Source organism: Nipponia nippon, unplaced genomic scaffold (genome assembly GCF_047370975.1).
Source record: "Nipponia nippon isolate SJK-2023a ecotype South Korea unplaced genomic scaffold, ASM4737097v1 scaffold_14, whole genome shotgun sequence".
Lineage (NCBI taxonomy): Eukaryota > Metazoa > Chordata > Aves > Pelecaniformes > Threskiornithidae > Nipponia > Nipponia nippon.
The window spans coordinates 3,327,703-3,348,644 of NW_028262330.1; the positions used below are offsets into that span (position 1 = coordinate 3,327,703).

General features: G+C 38.7%; 1 protein-coding gene and 1 long non-coding RNA gene across 5 annotated transcripts in view; one reads left to right on the forward strand and one right to left on the reverse strand.

The window, feature by feature from the left end:
• Positions 1–20,942, forward strand: part of LOC148056411 (uncharacterized) — a 116,635-nt gene that overhangs the window by 37,984 nt on the left and 57,709 nt on the right. The window contains exon 3 of the long non-coding RNA XR_015703146.1: positions 13,207–13,264. This is a non-coding gene — a long non-coding RNA (uncharacterized LOC148056411). The remainder of the gene's footprint in view (positions 1–13,206; positions 13,265–20,942) is intronic.
• CA10 (carbonic anhydrase 10 (inactive)) overlaps positions 9,205–20,942 on the reverse strand; it is a 207,011-nt gene continuing 195,273 nt past the window's right edge. For all 4 annotated transcript variants that reach the window (XM_087750508.1, XM_087750506.1, XM_087750507.1 and 1 more), the window contains 3 exons: positions 13,820–13,974; positions 11,300–11,474; positions 9,205–10,428 (listed from right to left, as the gene is read on the reverse strand). In XM_087750508.1, coding sequence (XP_087606634.1) covers positions 10,406–10,428; positions 11,300–11,474; positions 13,820–13,974 — 353 coding nt within the window. In that variant the 3' untranslated portion in view covers positions 9,205–10,405. The remainder of the gene's footprint in view (positions 10,429–11,299; positions 11,475–13,819; positions 13,975–20,942) is intronic.

Genomic DNA, 20,942 nt, shown 5'->3' on the forward strand with positions numbered 1-20,942 from the left:
TCAGATCTTCATATAAGCAAAATACTCTTGGAGCTGTTGTTAAAGTCATATAGAGGAAGCTGTTCACAGAAGAAAATCTCTATCCAGCAAACAAATATTGCCAAATAATCCTTGTGTGAAGTTAGTGCTTTCAAAAGGTAAAATATAGAGGACAGGGTTTCTTTTAGGTAAAATACAGAGGAAAGGGTTTCTTTTGTTTCCTGAATTAGTCAGGTTTAGGGCCTAATAATAGCCCTAGAAACAGACTCTTCTAAATTTTTCTGTGTTTTTTTGCATGGATTGGACTGGAAAGACTGATGTGCAGAAATGGTACAAAGCGGGCAGCTGCAGTGAGCAAAGCCCGGTCAGCATCAGCCCCTCGTACATCTGGGTTATGAGGTGATCACAATGCAGAGAGGAATTTGAGCTTCAGGCTGTGTAGGATATAGAGAAGTTCAGTGTTAGCCTTCTGAATAGAGACACTTGAAACCAAAGCCAGCCAATGGCTGGTTAAAGTATTTCAAAATACTTTTTTCTCTGTACACGGTGTGTTTAATGTGCAAATAGACTTAGGACGTAGATGTTGCCACCACGACTTTTTTTAAAATAAGCTTCCATAACTTTTTTAAATTTTGAAAAAGATGGAAAGCAAAATAAACAAAAAGCCAATTTGACATAATTCTGAATTTCAGTAGCATACCGTTAAGCCATAAAATAAGCAAAAGGGGCTTTGTTTCTGTGTTCTTTCTTCTTTTAAAAACCTATTCAAGGTCATGGTTTGAATAGAAAAGTAATTGAATTTGAGACACCATATGTCGTGGGATGCTCATGACATCCCAAATCAATGTTACAGGGTACTGCTTCTTCCAAAAAAATGTTGATATTAGCATTGAAATGACTGTTGACATGAAAACTTTCATTAACAGAAACATCTTGAAGTCAATCTTATCTGATTTTTTTTTCTTTCTTCCCCCATCACGATAAGATGCCCACTCCTGAAATACAAAGGGCTTGCTTACCTTGCTAAGCTCCAGTCTGTCACAATCACTCACCAAGCTTTACTACCCTTTCACAATACCTTCTGATTCACAGTGACAAAGCCTAGACTATAAAAGCAACTAGATTCCATTGCCATGTGTCTCTTGTTAGTCATTTCACAATATTTATGGAGCTGCTTGCAGAAAACATTATTCCTATGCTCTGTTTTGTAAATCAAATAAGGGTAAATTCTATTAAAAGAAAATATATTTTAAGGCCGTAAAGTTTGGAGAAGTTTCTTTGTTTTGTGCTTGTCTCTTTGAGTGTTTTTGGCTTTGGGAAGCATGAAGGTGACAGCAAATACGTTACCGTCTGCCGGTACAGTCTAACTTTGAAGAAGCCTTTATGTAAGGAACCTTAATAGCATTTTCAGAGGACATATTCTTCCCCTAAATGCCCCAAACAAGCAACTTCCTAATTAACTTGTGAAAACTTATTATAAAACTGCAAATAAATAACAAATATGAGGAAAAAGAACTTGATACTGTTATTCTGAAATATTAACATTGAAGAGGTAATAAAACATAAAAAAGTTCACAGTAGCCATGCAAACAAATATCATAAAAAAGCAAGCTGTTATAGTCTTAACAATCAAACCTCATTCCTGCCTTTAAAAGAGTTGTTTCCTTTCTCAGCCATTTTATGTGGGTAGCAAGATCACAGCCCTTTCCACATCACAGTGCAGCATCAAGTAGATGTGAATAGAGCACAGACAGTTGTGTTAGTACAGAGTATAGTTTCTCTAAACTTGAAGGAAGCCCCAGATTTCCCATGTCTTTTGCTTACGTGTTGTGTGCACTGCTTGTGAATGAAAATCATGTATCAAAATAGAATGTGTAGTCTATGCTTTTGCCAAAACACTTCTGTGTTGGAAAGCAAAATTGATACGTGTATATAAACACTACGACAGAGGTAAGGAAGGCCAACCTAATTTGCTTGTTCCTAGTATTTGCTTTGCTTGTCCCTAATACTTTAGGTGTGGGCAGTAGGACAGGATAGTAGTACCTAGCTTATGTATTTTGCTCTCTGATCTAGCTGAAACTGAAGTTTGTGTGATGAAAACTAGTATGGATGTATCGAGGTAGGGAAGCAAAAGGCATGCCATGTATTCCTAGTGTTGTGCCCTGTAGTAGCAGTCGGTGCGGTCTCTGTTGTTTTGCTTGATTTGTAGCGCAGCAGCATGGTGAATCACAATAGCATCTCCATATATCAGCTTTTTGATGTGTTTCTGTGGGCCGTGCAGTCAGGCTGCTGGAGACTTGCTTGCTTTCAGGCTTGCAGCCTCAGGCACTGGTCTGTGCAGACGAGCCCCCTGCGAAATGTAACTCATACGAAAGCATAACAATCCTGAATGCCAGTCACAAGGGTTGGCCGCTAGCTTGCCATGTAACGATATGAATCCTTGCTCAGAGAATTGAGCTTGCAATTTGCCCTTAGCTTGAAGGTAGCCGCTGTTTGCGTGTGCAGTGGAAATCCAAACTGTGCTGTAACTGCTTTATGAGCTAACCTCTTTTATCTAGTTTATAATTTTTATTTTTAAAAGATAGGGCTAATTACTTTTTAAACAGAGGATGAGAAAATAGGGCTCTAAATGATTGGTGGGAAAATATATCCCTGCCCTGGGAATAATTATTTTGCTGTGCATGGCAAGTACATGGGAATAGAAGAATCTGAAAGACACACAAATAAACTGAAGCGCTGGCTGAGCTGCCGGAGCAAGAATGGCACCGGGGGGGGGAGGCGGGTGGGCTCTGAGCTGAAAGCCAGCACCAGGGCTGTACAGCCACAGTGAAGCTGTACCCCAAATGCCATTGAAACCTTCATGCAGTGCCTCCCTGGCACAGTGTGGTGAAAGAACAGAGTTGAATGGTAGGTCTTCAGTAGAAATCACCTGTTTATTAGAAGACTGGGTGAATTTCACCTGCTCTAGTTTGGTTTGTTTTTTTCCCTTGGCTGTATCAGCCCACCAAAAAGCAGAGCTGCATTACCGTTTCGGTTCAGATCATTTAGAGTCCCTACAGAAATCTTACCTAGGGTAACAGCCGTGGCCTCTGGCATTTCCCGCGCTTACAGGAAAGCATGTCTCCTATGAAGAAGTTCTCTCTATCTGTATGTAAGACAAGCGACATGTAAGGAGGCAGGGGAAGAGTCAATTCCTAAAATTTGAAAGCTGGCATTATTCTGTACCTGCTTCATCATTTGTATTCTGAATTAAGCTGGGATTCATCAAGACAAGAGCCAAAGTCCTGTTGGTCTGTAATTTGGGCTGGATGATTTAAGATCTCAAAAGGAGATGTTAGCTTTAGTTAGTTCATATGCTTCAAGGAGAGGCCACGTAGAACAATCCCTTTCGCCACTGCTTATGGTATGGCAGAGTTTCAGTGATTTAGTTTTTAATGCAAGCGTTTCAGCTGGCCATCTGTGTTGGAGGAATGCAGACAGCAGTTGGGTGAAATGTTTGTCAATGGAGTTCCATTTCTCTAAATTTTTCTGCAGCTCATAGAACACATATAAATGAATGTTTAATGACTGAGGCCTCCAGTATGGCAAAACCTTGGCACGAATGTCTGAAAATGTCACTATTATTCGTATTGCTGTCAAATTTTAAATTATGCCTGAAAGAAGGCAGAAAGCTGAAATCAGCTTGCCGCTATATTATTGTATCATTAAGGGAAAAATTCAGGAGAGAGGGAAAAGAGTGATCTTTTCCCTTGTGATTCTCCCAAATTCTGTCTTCTGCTGTTATGCTTATGACTTTCTACATTGTCTTAACATACCTTCCCAAGATTTTTATCACATATTTGAATGTTAATATGGTGTTTCCTCATTGTGTTGACATATTCCCACCTCTTTACTATGTGTAGTTTACAATCACTTACTCTCATCTTGCAAGTTAAATCTGGCAGTTATCCAAGAGTCTTTTAGGCCATAAGTCTGAAGTGCTAGTGTTAAAGAGGAGTTATCTTTCCCTATCAAATGGTCACCTGCTTAAGAAAAAAGAAAAATTATAAAAAATTGAAAAGTATCTTGTGTATACATAATTGGCACCCCCTTGGTTTTTTGCTTTTGGTCTTTTCATCAGCTTGTTGCTGATGAATTTACTGGTGCTGCTGGTAGAACTTCATGCTTGTTCCTTTCCATTATTTACACTTTGGGGGGGGGGAAAGAAACTCAACGATGTTTTGTTTTTTTTTTTTATACTTTTCCCAGTGCTATTTTTTGTCTCTTCCCAGGGACTCAAATTTTTTTTCTTTTCTTTTACAGTCAGTTAATCTTTTCATTTAGTTCCCAACTCTTCCCTTTCCCCTCCTTTTCCTCCTCTTTCCATAGTTTATCTCATAGTTTAGCAAGCCAACAGATTTTAATGTAAAGGGTTTTAGTCAACTTAAACTGCAACCAAAAGACCCTTAGCCAAAGCAGGATGTTTAAACAAACCTTCAAGTTTGACTTAAAACTTGCATACGGAGCTGAACTTCTCAGGCGCTTTCCATTCCCCCCCCCCGCCCCCCCTGAGAAACACGACTAAGGTGGAACAAAGATAGCAGGAATAAACCTTGAACCATCTAAAAAGAGGAGTGTTCTGAATCCTGGCACTTAGGAGAAGTTTGGAGATGAGGCACTGTCAGCAACTCATTCTGTGTGCCCTTGTAAGACATAACCCCGATGCAGGTGAGTCAGGGTGCAATACTCGTATTTACAGTGGCTTATAATTAAGTCCTTCTTCACAATCCGTGTTTTGATTGCCCTCTCTCTCCCTCAGCTAATCCTACCATCATTGCAACATAAGAGTGAGGTCTGCTTTGCCCTTTGGAACTAAAGTTCCAAGTCATCTCAACTAAAGCATAAGTGTGCAGCAGGACCGTAAGCGAAGCAAAGCATGAGGTATTTCTGGCAGACTGTGATTTCTTGGCAGAGCCCTAGAGACAGGTTCACAAAATCACCCAATATAGCACTGAGGAGGCACAGCCAGAGTGGAGTGAAGGAATCAGGAAGGACGTTCTGAATGTGGCTCAGCACTGCTTTCCCTTGATCAAGCAAAACTACTACACTCGTGCATTTGAACATATGCCCCAGATGCAAATACCCGAATGTCTCAGAAAATGAGATCTCTTTGCTAGGTGTTGACTGTCTCCTTGTGCCACCCAAGGCTGAAGTTCATAGCCTTAACCTTCCTTCTGGGACGACTATAGCATTTTGCAGCTTTAACTTTGTTCCACTTGGATTTACTTTTGACTCTAGCTCTTTCTTCCCTTACAGGGTGGGAGCATCTGCCTAAATTCATAAACTGTGTCAGTTTTTTTCTTTCTATTTTTCTAATACTTCTTCTGAGGATTTTTTTGCTCTATTTAAATACTAAGGGTTATTTTCCTATCCTTAGAAGATTTATTATCCTGTTTTTCATTTTCTGCTCTGAGTATATGTTTGACACATCTTTAGTTATTAGAACAGAAGCCTGACACTGTAGGAAACAGAAAATGTTTGCCTGCATTATGTTTCATGTTATAAATGGTTCTTATTCTTTACCGTGCAAACAGGCTCCTTGAACAATTTTACGGTATGCTGTTGAGAACTGCGGTAAGCCATTTGCTAGTAAATCAGCATTTCTTACAGCAAACTCTCTATGCTTTGTCAGCCATTACATCTAGGGAATAAAATCTAATAGAAAAAAAAAATCAAAACATGGAGCAGTTATGGCTGATCTCTCTGAAAAATTTATACTGTTTTGAGTATAGGAACCAAACATCTAGGTTTTTTTGGGTACTGTTGAGTTCTAAAGCTTTGAGATGTACAGCAGAACATGCAAAACCTCTGCCTTTTTGCTGCATTTCTGGTATTTGCAATAAAATATACTGGTCAGTTACAGTTTTCTCCTCCTTAATATTAAAGATCACAAGGAATACCTTAAATGTTGGAGGGGGTTTATGTGCTTTCTGCTCTTGGCCTTTTAGGTGCAATCGTATCCTGCTTCCCAGATTGTCTTCACCACTTAAGAGATTCAACAGCTCTTTTCGTATTATTATTTTAAATATTTTAATGGTAGCTGAAATATGTTTATTCCAGCAACAGTTAATATCAAGAGACTTGCCAACTCTTGTATTTTTATGGCAGTATTGTGTTTCTGTAGGGTAAGCCGTTATTGCATTGCTCAAAGCTGCTTATAATTTTGAAGGGGAAGGCTAGTGTTTAAGTAGCAAGGTGTGAAATCCCCAGAAAACCAAAATACGGAGAGTAAAGGCAGGGTCTGTCAGAAGCAGGAAGGATTCTGAAGTATTATCCTAAGGGTTTTTTGCTTCGTTTTATAACAAATGTTTTGAAAAGTCCTATGTTGGATGCATAGTACTTAAAATGATGTTGGCTGCTGACAGCCCGTTTCCACCCGGCCCCATGTTTTGGGTGCCCGACGAACTAATGTCATATGAGCGGCAGTTGTTGTTGACATTTCTTAAGACCAAGATGTGGAACAGCGTATGGATGCTCAGAGCAAGCAGGGCTATTCATAAAAACATGAATTTGGGTGACTTTTGAGTTCTTCTGATCTTTGCTTGCCAACCTGCCTTTTTGATTGAGTTGCTTGTCTGACTTTGAGTTTCTGGCTCAGCGCTGGGGGAGTACAGCCTTGCACACCTTTAGGTGTAATTGTTCCAGCCTTGCTGGATGCTGCCAGTGCCTCAATTTCAGGTCTCAGTTTTTCAGCACCGTTTCCCTTGCCCCCTCTTCTTTCAGAGTATATACTTTATAAGAAAGTGAGAGGTTTTAAATGGTGAGAAAGGATGTTTTCTGTTTCATAGGAGTTTGTTTTATAATAAAATATCCGAGCTTCTAGGCAGATCCTTGAGGTGTTTGCTTGCTGGTTCAGCTTTCAAGGCTGGAATAGAATGGTGGAAGGACAGAAATGTGTGGTATCTATAGGTACAATTATGCTGAAGGTCTTTGCTTTCTGCCTTCATCCCACAGATCCTATTTAGTTCTTATTTTCCGTATAGAAATAATCTTTCCTTTTGATTAAATTAAAGAAAAAAACAGAGCTTATAAACTTTGGCTACTGCACTTTTGAATACTACTTGAAATGGAGGCTTGTGCAGTACTGCAAATTTGAATTTTCTCATTCTTTTTATCATCAAATGAGCTTGATAAGTTTGGTACCTGGTTTGATATCACATTCTTAACCGTGATAGCAGAAGATCAAATCTGAGCATTTCCTCCCAGTATGAAGTTTTTAATGTCTGTTATCATCATGGCATGGCAACCTGGTCCTGCCTGTGGTGTTGATTGGTCACTGAGGACCGCTGCCAGGCTTATATTCCCTGCCAGGTAGCTCACGCCTGAACTAAGCCTTATCACAAGCAAAGAATCTCACTCATAATCTGCATGGCTCGGGCAGGGATGGTATCGAGGCCACAAATTCAGCTCTTACTACAAAGTACTGAGCTCTGTGTGCAGCCAGACTTCTCATGAGCATTGTGGACAGAAAGCACTCAAGTTGGAGGGATTACTATGTGCACATGCTGCCGTGTGGGGTAGACTCTGAACATGGAAGATTGTCTCTGTGCCAGCTCTTTGATACTGAAACTTTATCTTTTTGCTTAAAGGCTTTGTGATAAGGTGTGGCTTTCTTTGGATGCTCAGTGTCTCTTGACACAGAGATATATGCCTGATCTGAAAAACTGGAGCTAAGATGTCTAGATTTCAGCACTACTGAAATGTGAGGAATGTGCAAGATATTTAATTCCAAGCTTTGGTTTGGTCTATTTCTACTGCAATCTTTTATTAAAACAAAAACCTAAACAAATCATGACAAGATGGAGTTCATTAGTTCACAAAATTGAGTTGGAAATGTTGACAAATATATTTGCGGTGTCCCAGTATGATTGCTCCATTTCTCTATTTGCAGGGCTTCTATATTGCAGCCTCACCTAATCCAAAGCACAGCGTGACTCCTTCCTCGGACTAGTCCCTTCTATCGTATCTCTCCCTCCTCTTAAATCCCTTCAGTCATCTTTCAGTAAAATAGAAAATAGGTTTTATTACTTATTAAAAGCTTTATAATGGAGACCTGGCTTATCTTCCCTACCTTCTGTCACTGACAAACTTGGATCAACAACTGCCAGATATTTGTCCAGAAATATAGATCGAAGCGTTGTGGACTTTGTGCTCTCAGTAACTTTACTCTGCAACCTTAACAATCCTAGGAGAAGCTTCAAAAAACCCAAATCACCCAAATAAGTAGGGGAAACAATCCCAACACCACAAGTTTCAAAGTTATAGATCACTGTAGCATCTCAAAAATACTAAATGTGTGTGACTCGTGTTGTTTTTCATTTTTTATTAGCTAGGTAAATCTAAGGTGAGAATTTAGCTTTATTTTAGCTGCAGAGTTTGACAATATTAATCTACAGTGCAATAGTCACTGTGTGACATTTCTGTGGTTGTGTTGTGGATTGTTCAGATCACTGCACAGCGTTAAGCTGGTACATGGAAGTCATTTGAAATGCTCAAAATGAAATAACTTAAGGATCAGGTACTCTATACGTGCTAATAGGATCCTTGGCCAGGGCCATCAGCCCAGAACCCTGCTACAAATACGGCATCCCTGTGTCCCAGCCCATCTAGGCCAACCTCTGCTCTTTCCCTAGTGATTTCTCTGCACCTTTCACTGAGCAATTCAATTGTTGACAACTTCGGGTTCCTTACAGGTTTCCATCTACATCCGTGTACCTACTTTGAGAATCCCCTGAATGCCGGTCCATGCCTGTTTTCACTTTCCTGGTAACTTTCCCTTTCATGTCACAGATGAAGCCACCCAAGTTGCAATCTTTCCAAACCGCTGTCTGCAACATAGACTCAAGAGTTGCCTGTCTGATGGTACCTGCACTGTTCTCTTCAGCCAAGGATGAAATAATGTGTTTGTCAGGTTAAAGCTAGTTGGCCTGCAGCACCTAGAACTTCTTTACAGTGGTTCAGTTCCCTCACACTTTGTAGTGCCTACTTTTCCATTTGGTGTAAACAATTCATTGGTCAAATGGTACTCTCTAGCTGCATCTTATTTTCTGTGAACTTCAGCATGTTATGGGTTGTAAAGTGAGCATTAGGAGCAGAATAGCATAGGTCTGCCCCCTCTCCAGATTAAAAAAAAAAAAACAAAACCAATAATCCCTTAACGTGCAAGAAGGTCAAACATGCGCTATGTGAACTTGTTAAACACATTTATTTGAGTTCTTGACAGTAACCAAACACAGTGAATGACCATTATAAACAAGAAAAAAGGCATTCGCTTTTACTTGGTCAGCTCTTGCTTGATCTGTAAAGAAAATATATCCCTTTCCACCAGCAATTTACAGGACTGAATTTGTCCCAATAATGGATTCAGCAGGGAAAATGGCAATTTTAAACTGAGATATGTTTCAACTGCTTTTTGCTTCTGAGCCCAGCTTCTTTTAACGATGGACCATAAAGTGGAGTTAAAGTTATACTAGCTTTAAGTGCATTCCCAATTGCCATTAACTCACTTCAGTTGGCTGCAAACAAATAAATGAAGTAAAGAAAAAAAAAAAAAGGGGAAAAGGAAAAAAAAGAAAAGCAACAATTAATGCAGCCATAAGTAGTAGAGGCATATTATTTCAGAAAGGAAAAAATAAATCAAAGCAAGTTTTCTAAATTAATTTGTTAAACACATTTATTGAGTTGTTAATAGTAACCAACACAACGTATGACTTGTTGTAAAACAAGAAACAGAAAATGGATCAATTCTGATTTTGGCAAATCCTACTACAGATGTGTGACAAAGAGGGAAATATTTCAATTTCCTTTATATTCTGCAGTGATATATTTACAATACTTATCTCTCAAAGTCTGTCCCTTTTTTAATTAAATGAACAGAAAGATCATAACCTAGAAATAAGTTTCCTCTACAGTCGTCTTGTTCTGTCTTGTCAGTATCCTTTAATGAGAGTGAAATAATGAGAGCTTTCCAAGGATTACTTGGCACACAGAACACAACTCCACTTTGATGCTGTACCGAGCCACCTTTTTTTCTTTCTTTTTTTTTTTTTTTTTTTTTTTTTAATTTGAGGGAGAGGGGGAAAGAGGAAGAATTTCATATGTACAAAGGCTGAAAAGTCTTTCTTTGTGAAGCTAAATTAGTTCAGGAAAACTGTATCAAAATTGTAATCACATTTACTGTAATGCTGTCTTTTACTTTTTTTTAATTACCACCAATCATATGAATGAATTTTTAGTTGAGTTTCCAACATGGCAGCTCTTTTCCTACAGCACGTTTGCACGTGCTGTCACGAACCCAAAGAGAGTGAGGTTGGGTGCATTCTAGATTATGTCAATTCACAGTAGTAGCATTCCACTGAGGTTATGGGTTCTGCCTGCTCTGTCTTTCTTACTTGAGGAGCCATTCATTTACTGAAAGGAAAGAGAAACAAAACAAAAACAATTATGCTTTAATAATCTGCAAATATGAAACTGGCTGGCTTTAACACTGTATTAGGCACTTAAACAAAATGTCTTGAAAAAGCCAGGAGGTTCAGTTTCCTCCTCTTTCTGGAAAAGAATTAAGTCTGAATGACTGTTTCTTTGAAGTATTGCAACTCAGTCATCAGCCTGGTTGCTGAAAATGTGCTTTCTTTTCCACCCTTCAGTAGTACTCCTTCATAACCATAATATTATTGGTAAGAAGGCACTTTTACACCATTATTGCAGGTAATATAGCTGTGTGTGCATGGGCTAAAAGATGCATACGACACATTACAGCTCAGTTGTGAGCCCCCAGCTGTGGCAGTGTAAGACTCTACCAGCAGGAGACCGGCTTGGTTCATTTGTTTAATATCCGTTGCATAATACAAAACTTTCCAATTTGGGTGTTTGTTATGGTGGTGCACCTCCAAAGTGAAATTGATTCTTTTGTTTGAGATCAGCTGTCATCAAGACTAGCTTATCCCCCTTTTTCTTTCCAAGGTGGGTAGAACAGAGCAAAATGCACTTTGTAAGGTGAGAAGACTTTAAAATGAGGCTAGAAAACTGAAGGCCTGTCCTATCTCCTTTTAAAAAAAAATACTAGATGTGCCAGACTGGTCTTTTTGTCATGCTTTTCCTGCATGTTTCTGGGCAAGTTTCCTCATCCATTTCAAATATGCAATGTTTGACTCAAACTGTTAGTCCCCCAGATCTGGAGTTTCATCTGTTTTTATTTGTATGCTTTGTTATGCACTTGGGTTTCTCAAAGGAAAGAGCTCAGTGGAAGCATAGAAAGGATTATTCTGGAGGTAGAACGTACCTCTATACTGTAGTTTCTGTGCTCTATTGTTTGGACAATCTTTTCCCTGTAAACTAAAGTTGATATTAGTTCGGATACATCGATTGTTGAGAGGCTGGACTGGTCTGAAATTGTCGCTCATGCTCAGAAATATCTGTGATGGCTGATTCTGGCTTAGCAGTCGTAAAGAATGCATCTATACAAAATACAAAACAAGGATTTTTAGTACTGGTCTTTCCTGTAAGTAAACAACATACAACACTATTAAATAGACTACTTAATAAATGAAAGTTAAACAGAATTTCAGTGATTTGTAGTCAGAGGTGGGTTGAAAGAGTTAACTTGAAGTAGAACTGTTCCTTCTGTGGTCCTCTGTTTCTGAGCCCCATTTTAAACGAAAGTAACTAGTTTTGTGTGGAGTAAACGAAAATGGTATGAGGTGTCCTTGGCTGATCAGGGAACAAATGGAATCCAGAGTACTGGATAGCAGCAGCTGGTGCAGAGAAAATGAACTTGATGAATGACAAGAGCTAATTTCCTAAGTTTTGTAGCTATTAATGTAGCTTCCAGTTGAGAAGAGACAGTTTTGGATGATGGTACTCAAGCAAATATAGCCAGTCAGGATGGAAAGGATAACCAATAGAGTCATGCTGCTGAAGTAATGAAATTAATGATGTTAACAAGTGAAATCCTCTCTCCATTGACAAGTCTGTCTTGATACTGTCTGTGCTGTGTCTGTAGTGTTCTTCTGGTAGACTCTGGCCTTCTTTTGAGATGGTTTTACAGATCAACAGAGAGGGAACTACTGAATCATCCAGGATTTTCAGTGCGCCCAGCAGTGGCTGGATGCAAACTACAAGTAGACAGCAATGATTCTTATGATGACTATGCAACTGTGCTACAAGCATGTTAACTGGTTCAAGTTATCCAAACCCTTTCAAACTTTGTATAGGAAACTGGAGAGAGAGGAAAAAAAAAAGCTGCAATTTGCAAGTCAGAAACCTCAAAATATTTTGGTTTAAAAATGTAAAAAGAAAAGATTTTCCATGTCAGTGTACAATTTAAGAGGTTTGGTTGTGGCACTTAATGCTTAAATGTGGAAATCCAGTAGCTGGGTTTTACGTACTGAAAATCTTTAACAGTTTCCAGGGAAGACTTGTGCATTACTTTTTCAGTCTGAGTACACAATGTAATTAGTAAGTATTCCATGAAATCAATTTGCAGCACTAATAGTGGGGGATGTAACTAACCAGTAAAGCATGACAAGGAGTAAGTATCATAAGGTTATAACCCATAGGTACTAGCATAGACTCCAGAAGTATTCTAATCCTTGTTTTGTACATTAATGTTGTAACTAAAAATGTTGCTTGTAGGAAAATGTTCAGATCTCCTGCTTGAAAATTTGAGAATGTACAGCGTGTCTGCCTGTGCGCAGCTGTGTCATTCTCCCAAATTACCCATTTAGAAAAGAAACAAAGTGCTTTCTCTGCATCTAGACAAAATTGGACAGAAGGAATATCACAAAGATAAAACATCTCTCAGGCTTTTTAAAGTCATCTTATTTACAATGTTAAAATGATTTTTAAATCCCAAAGTAATATTTAGGGTTGTTTTATCATTCCTCATTTCATTTCTCAGGCCAGATTGCTCTGCTGCACGTTTAGGACAGACAGATGGTGGTTCAAGTATTCCTTCGGGATTCTAGTACGCGAGAGACTAGGTTTTAGTTCAGCTCACAGCTCCGTAGGCAACTCACTGATAGAAGCTCTGGAGAAGACTGCAATTGGTGTTAAATTTGTTGTTTTCTGATGTTAGGCCTTGGATTGTAAGCAAGTCATAGAGAAATGTAGTCTTTGTGGATTTTCTACTGGTGTGTTTCCTCAACAGCATAATTTTGACTATGAAATTTATTGTGGTTTGTTTTTCAGAATTTATCCTGCTTCTTTCTAAGAGGGGCTTCAGTTTTTCAATCTGATTTTTCTGAAGGTATTTGCAATGTCTGTCCTGTCATCTTATTCTATACCAGAAAGCACTAGCTGATTTTTTTCAAGAAGGCTCCATATATTGGATCTCTGTCACGTTAATGTGCTGTCAATGTGTATTTAAATGGCCACAAGTGTCACTCACAATTTGTCTGTTTCTTACCGAAGAATGGCCTCTGTTATGCTTAATAACCTCAGTTATTTTTGTACAACACTGCTACATTTGTTTTAGAATCCCCATATATCTGTTCACAGAATCATAGAATAATTTAGTTTGGAAGAGACCTCTGGAAATCATTTGGTTCAAACCCTCACTGAAAATAGGGCCCACCTCAAAGTACATATGTGTGTATATAGATACTTAGGGAGCTCTAAATAGTTAATATTTTTATTTTGGAAAAAAACTCTTCAATGCTTTTGCAAACTGTGTAAATTGCAGGCAGAGATCCCTACAGCAAAAGGTTGAATCTGATTTTATATGTAAAACTACAAATATATATGTTTAAAATATTCTTTTGTCCCTATACTAGATCGAGTCTTTTTTTATTATTATTTTTACCTGCATCCTTGTTATGTAGACAGGTTTGTTCATTATTATCCAGCTTGCTGTTTCATAGCAGGGTGGAATTGTCATTGACCCATCATACGTAATGAAACTAGATGTCTCTGGATAAAGTTCCTCAATATTAAGCCCCTGTAGTAAGTATGCATCATCTGGAGAATAAAGAAGGGAAACAATTGAGATAAAACAATAGCTTCACAAAAAAGTATCCCACCCTTTTTATGTACAATCCTTATTCCAGAACATCATCATCAGTTTTATCGAAATATGAAGCGTAATGAACATACATTTCTGAATGCTCCATCAGCTGGGACAAGAACAAGTAACATGAATTCACTAATCCTGCTTGGGTGAGTTCTGCTGTTAGCTGCCTGTGCCCACCTTCTGTGCGTTCAGCACAAGCATTCACAGTGAAGCTTGGAATCATGTTTAAGAGCTGGAGTAAAAAGCTTCTTGAAGTTGCAGTTACTGATTTAGATGCAGCAGTCTTTGGAGAATGTCAGCTTACCATATTTTGGAGTGATTAACAATTTTTGCTCAACAAAGCCTTGGGAAGGCAAAAAGTGTTAAAACTTAATTGCACTTCTACCGCAGGAGGAAGTTAAGGTTAATGCATGATAATAAAGCTGCTCAATGAAGCCTGCTGGCCTTTCATGTGCACAGTGGGGGTGGATGCAGTGCAAGCTCACTCAGAATGCTAAAATCGGGGTGAAAAAGTACACTGGAAAGCAGCTTACTAGGGTCCCTGCTTTTATCGTAAGCCTCCCTGGGAATTAGAGGTATCCCTCTGCAACCAAATTCACTCTGCGGACATGTACCAAAATACAATGAGATATGGTTATATCTTTCAAAATTCATCAAAGTTCGTCAGCCTTTTGTATGCTATGTGCACTATTTCCCTTGTGTAATGCTGGCCCTACAATATTTTTGGCAGTGCTGTCAAAACTGGAGCTCAGGTTTTCCTGCCAAATCTTAGGCTGTAGGAGTTCCTTAATAGGAAATACCCAGGGATATACACATTACTACTTATACGCTACTGCTATCGTGTATCTCAGGGAAAGCTGGGCTGCTTACAAGCTGTAATGTTGTGAAATCTGTTTGCATGCTTTCACTTGCCCGTAGTGTGTTCAACATGGTTCATTTGCAGAGTGAGCGCTAAAACGCGGGCAAGGAAAGCTGCATATTTAGGTGTGTTTCCTCTTTTAATACACAAGATGAACTGGCATGGATTTTAATGGAAGGCAAGGAAGATAGTACAAATAAAATAGAAAATACTGCTCAGACTAAAGAAAAATGTTGAAAATGCATCTTTTAAGTCAATGTCAACAATTTAGGTGTTTCTGTTAGGTTCTCTGATGTTTTTCATGTACTATTCACTGTGAGTTTTTGGCTTTGTGTTTTTTTGTGGTTTTTTTTGTTTTTTTTAAGCTGATGAACAGTTCTTTGGCCATTGGGAAAAGACTGTAAATGGAACCAAGGAAAGAAATATGAACTATCAAGGAAGCATATAAGAACTGAAAAAGAAAAGAGTAATTTAACTTGAATTTAACATATTGTAGCTGAAGGACAAAACTTAGATGAGCAAAATGCTTGTCTCATACTATCTAGTGGAAAAAAAAAGGATTGCAGACTACTGTCTTGGGAAACAGAAAATCAAAGAACACAGGCAAAGCAAATGTGACCTTTTTTTAATTTTGACGTAGTGCAGTCAACAAGCTACAAGCTTCTGGGGTAGTGATATTAGTGGCTACAGCATCGGTTAAAGTGGCAAGGTGAGACTGTAACATTTATACCACATTGACCAGTGCCTTACAGTTATTTCATATTTTAAATGTTTGTTATTTTACGAAATATAATCTTGGCATGTCCTTCCAAGTTTGTCAGAAATACAGCTTTCTGCCGTGTTCTTGCACTTCAAGCCAGGGTAATTGCCATTCCATATAGCTGGACCCTCAAGTAGAGGGAAAAGTACTGTTAGTGTCTTGTAGGTGTCTATCACCTTTTTTAACACGCTCAGCATTCACTGACCCATGGCCTGGGATACAGAGCCTTTCTAAACCCAAAATTTTCCAGACAAAAGTGCAAAACCATTGATATAGTATTAGACTCAAAATACTGTTAAATTTTAACAGCTAGAGATGACTGAATACACCTGTGTCCTATTCATTAAAAACATGATTTGCAGTGCAGCGGTCATTTTGCTAGAATTACATGAGAAGAGAATGAATGCATTTTTTCAAGCCAGTGCTTGTTTTCAATGAGTCATCCCACATTTTTCCCTTTCCCACATGAACATCCTGTTCATTATTTATGAACCATGGAGAGTGGTGTGTTAGCTCCAAATGGCACAGAGTCAGTCAGAATAGAGAGCTGCAAACTCTAAGGACCAAAGCTGCTTTGTAACATCCATATTGACTTCGACTGGGCTAAAATGTTTTAAAAAAGGTAGAATTTGCCCTGAAATGTTTTCCTAGCAGATGGAAAGCTAACTAAAGATTAATACAGATGAGGGATATTGATGATATATATTTATTGTGTGTGTGCCACATTCTAGGTGATTAATTTGTATTCAGAACAGTGCAGATTATTAACCATAGGACTACTTATCAAATGGAAGGTACAGAAACAGATTTACTGCTGGCATTAGCGCAGGTAATCAGGGGGGTTTTGGAGTTGCTTCACATTGCTTTAATAGAGAATGTAATTCATTATTTTGATATGGGCTTCCAACTTTTGTCCGTGATTCTCAGAACATAACGCTTTGGGGGTGGAATATGGCATGTTACAGTGTGGGAGCAGTGTGGGGCACCGTCGTCCTACTCATTCAGGCAAGCCCAACATATGCCAATGCTCTTAAGATCAGGAGAAATGCTCTCCTTGGCCTTATTGAGCTTTGGATCAACTGCTTAGGTTACCTTGTTTGCATACTGAGGGCCTACAAAATGCGTGGCCATCTCGTCCACCAGCAGCCAGCCCTGAAGTGGCTCCGAACCTGGTTCGTTGCCTCTGTCTTCACTTGGAATATGTTTAAGGAGAGACAGCAAATTATGCTAAGTGTCAAAATCCATCAGCTGTGATTAATGGGTAACAAGGAAAATATCACCTCAGGAAAAGGGGAATATAGGGGGGAATGAAGTAATGAAATAAAAGAGTTTGGCCAAGTAAAAGCAGTATTTATTCATGCCTCTGTGTGGGTTATATTCCCATGGGAAGTCAGATGGCGCCATGAGAATGGCCTGAGAAAAGACTACAGAACAAGCATTTGCTTATCCACATTTTTCCCATGAACAGCTCTGCTGTTTCCCTTTCCCCACATCTTGATAAAGGTTTCCCATTGTGGAACTGAAACAGAGCTGGTGGGTTTGCATTAATACTAGACTGCAACACTTTAATGTCTTCTCTTATATTTATTGCAAGTATGTAATTCAAAATGGTCAAAATCACCATGTGTGATCTCTTGCCAGTAATAAACTTCCTTTAATAAGCCCATACAACCTTTACTAGATTCTTAGCATTGTTCTTATCTATAGCCCACATTCTGTTTATCTTGATCCACTTGTGCCTTAGAGTGATTTCTGAACTCATGAACTCTTCTCTATACAAATTAGATTTCATATTCATTTACATGAAAGTCTTGACTCTGACAATTTTCTTAGCGAATGATGGAAATCTTTTTTTTTTATCCCTACTTTTGTAACAGGTGGGGGGGTCTGCTTTCACAGCAAATTCTACGTATGTTCTCTTTAAAACAATAGTATTTATAGGGAATATATTATTTACTGAATGAAGGAAGGTCCATTTGATTTTGAAGTTCATATCACAATAATCCAAAAAGGGAAAGTACAACTGTAACTAGATTAGGTTTACAGGGTAAGGAATGTAGAGATCCTCAGCTTTTTAATCCTGAAACAGAGTTTCTTCATTTACCAGCCTTCGCAAGTCACTTAGACCCAGGCTGACAGAGACTCATTTTGAATACCTGAGGTTAGTCCCTTGGGGCCTGGTTTGAGACTGCTGAGCTTTTACTGCTTGTGACGGGAGCTGCCAGAGCTCAGTCCTTCAGAGAATGCACTGAAACATGAACCTTGAGAAATTAATAGTCTCTTATTTCCAGAAATCTGGATCTTAAGCTTTTTCAGGATAATATCTTAAAATCGGAATACCTCAGTCACTTGTACATTATCTACAAAATGGCTAAAGATTGAATTTGACGAAATTCAGAATTTTACAGCTCCTTTGCCTAGTTGAACAAGTGGCATTATTTAATAGAGAATGACAAGCCCAAATTTTCATATGGAATTTGGGGAATCTAAACTGTTACTTCTTTCCAATGTTAAGCAAACACTGGGTGAAAGCTGACATAGCATAACTGTTCTGAAAGAAAGCTAATTTATCCCCTCAAATGTCCTACTTAAAGAGGAATATTAAAGCAGTTTTTCTTTAGAGATATTCACATGGCTTCTGACTAAAGCCTGTTTGAAAGAACACTTATTTCAACTAGTTCACAGTAGATTCTTCGGGCTGTGATAACAGAATAAAATAAGCATTTAAAATCTACTTTAAAATTCCTTGGGGTCCACTGTACTTGACTGTAGCCATTAATATCTAAGAGTAGAAATTCCCCTTTTAATCTGTTTTGCTCATGGAAATTTCATGCAGCAGCATAGATAGCTCTTAATTTTGTTGATGTTCTTTAAAAAAAAAAAAAATAGTACTTTAGTTATGTTACTAACTGTCCTGACTCTGAACCTGTGCTCCACTTATCATTCGCTCCACGCTCCTATTGAGCACACTGGGACTGGTCATTTTGTCAGCAGCCTGCTGAGTATTGACTTCAGGAGTGGACCCCTAAAGCACAAGCTAAAAAACTCCAGCTGCTAAAGGCAGACTAGAAATCCTTGCAATGTAAGAGGTAAAATTAGTTTTCAGCAATGATGCTATAATCCATCACGCAAGACAACTGCAAAATTACTTTCAATAACACTTTCACGTTCCCAATTTACACTAAAAAATTCCCAGTCAATACTTGTTACTACAGTAAGTAACCAATGCCCTGCAGAATATTATATGCATTGTATCTACTAAGGATTTAATTTTAACAGATAAACTTGTTAGTCGTAACAGTGGTTAAAAATTAAAACAGTTCCGTTAATCATTGATTTTGCAGCCTATGTTATGTGTTCATGTGAAATCTCATTTAGTAAACCCAAATTAGGTGTGATTAGAATTGCATTTTCCTTCTAAAGGGTCAAAACAACCAACGAAAGGTTGTAGAATGCTGTCAACTCCAGAGAGGAGGAGTGCCCACTTCTAAGTGCAGTATACAAATGAAATATTTTGTATTAGGAAAGTATGCTTGCCTGCTGGTGTGGGCAACGGTTGCACGCTCACTTGTGCAACAAGGGAAAGATGCTGCCGGTGCCTTTGCGCCCTGTGGAGCTGTATATCCCTAATCGTGGCATCTCCTTTGCTCTGAGCCACCACAAGTTGTCCAGTCTTTGCTCTGCTGGCCAGCCATTGTAGCATGTGGGGCCAAGGAGTACAAAAAAGGCCGTGACACTCATGTAAATGCATGAGATACAGCTGCTGCGATGGGAAAAATGAGGCAGGAGTCTTCTCTTACTCAGTGTGTGAGACCTGACAGGTCTCTGTGTACGTGTACGTGGGAAAAAGCAGCTTCCCCAGTGGTACAGTCAGAGATCTTCTGGCTGGTCCCCAGACAGAAGCCAGGAATATGTAATTTGGGAGTGGAAGAGCCTGAAAAAGCACATACAGCCTTAACGATAATTTCCCGGCTCCAGGATGCTGCAGTAGCACTGGTAGGCAGGAGGCTCTAACAGAAGACTATTGCTGTCCTTTTGCAAGGAATCAAGACAGGCAGTTTAAAAACTGGGCTAATCTCCTGCTTCTTCCATGCAGAGAAAATGGCATTTCATACTGATAGAACAATCTGGAAAAAATGGTCTGAGGGGAACCCTCTGTTGCTTTCCTTTCTATATGTGTCACGGAGAATTGAGTTTTATCATAATAAAGGCCTCTTATTTAGACGAAAGATGTAACAAGATTTGTTAACCGTAAGGTAAAATTAGAGAAACATCAGTGGGAAGAAAGGTGTGTGTTATAGGAGAGGACAAGGAACTGTCTGCTTCAGAATGGGGTTGGATTGGCCCCGTTGTTCAAATTCTGTATTGTATGGCAAGACTCGAAATCTTTCTAGTGCTCACTTGTGCAGGAATTAGTGGGTAAAACTCTGTGCTTTCACTTTACATTGGTCTACACTTTTTCTTTTTACAATCCTGGCTTTGCAGGGAGGGGGAAAAGATGGAGTCCATGGAAAGAAATCAGACTGTGTACTTCAGGGTCGTGTACAGAAACCTCTCCAAACCTTTCCATCATAAACCTGAAGTTCAGTGACTTCTGTTGAAGAGCTCCCTGGAGTTTCAGATGCAAAGTTTTCCAAGTAACACTATGTTGTTGTAGAATATGTAGCAAAATACATTTAATTTACAGACAGGTAAACTGAGGCAAACCCTAGTAGAATTGTGAAGTCCTGCAGTCCTGACAACCAGTCTCATTCCAGTTATCATGAACAGCGCTCTCCCAGCTTTCAAAAGCAAAAGCAGAATTAATGAAGTTGATGAAAAATGTTAAGTCATTGTTTACAAAATAACAAACAAAGGCTGAGTTTTACAATACTTTCCTTATTTTTTCAGCTTGCTGCGTACTTTCTGAAAGTTAAATTCTGGTATCGTTTAACTTATTTTATGAATGTAACAGCTGCTTGGAATTCAAGTGAATATTTGACAAAGGGAATAAGGTTTTCGGGAGAAGAGGTTTAATTTGTTCCACTGAGATATATGTATTTTTCATTACTTTCTCTAAACTAGCCTAATTTTCACTGACATTTAAGCTCCAGTTTTCCACAAGTTCAATATACAAACACAGAATTATTGAGCTTTATCAGTTAAAGGCTTTCCAAATGTGAATACAACAAATGTACATGCTATGTTAATGACCTCTTTATATATCCATTAAATGCAGCAATAGTTGAATAGAAATGTCATAACTTTTCTGTACAAAAAGAAAGCATTAACGAATACTAAATCCACAGTTAACGATG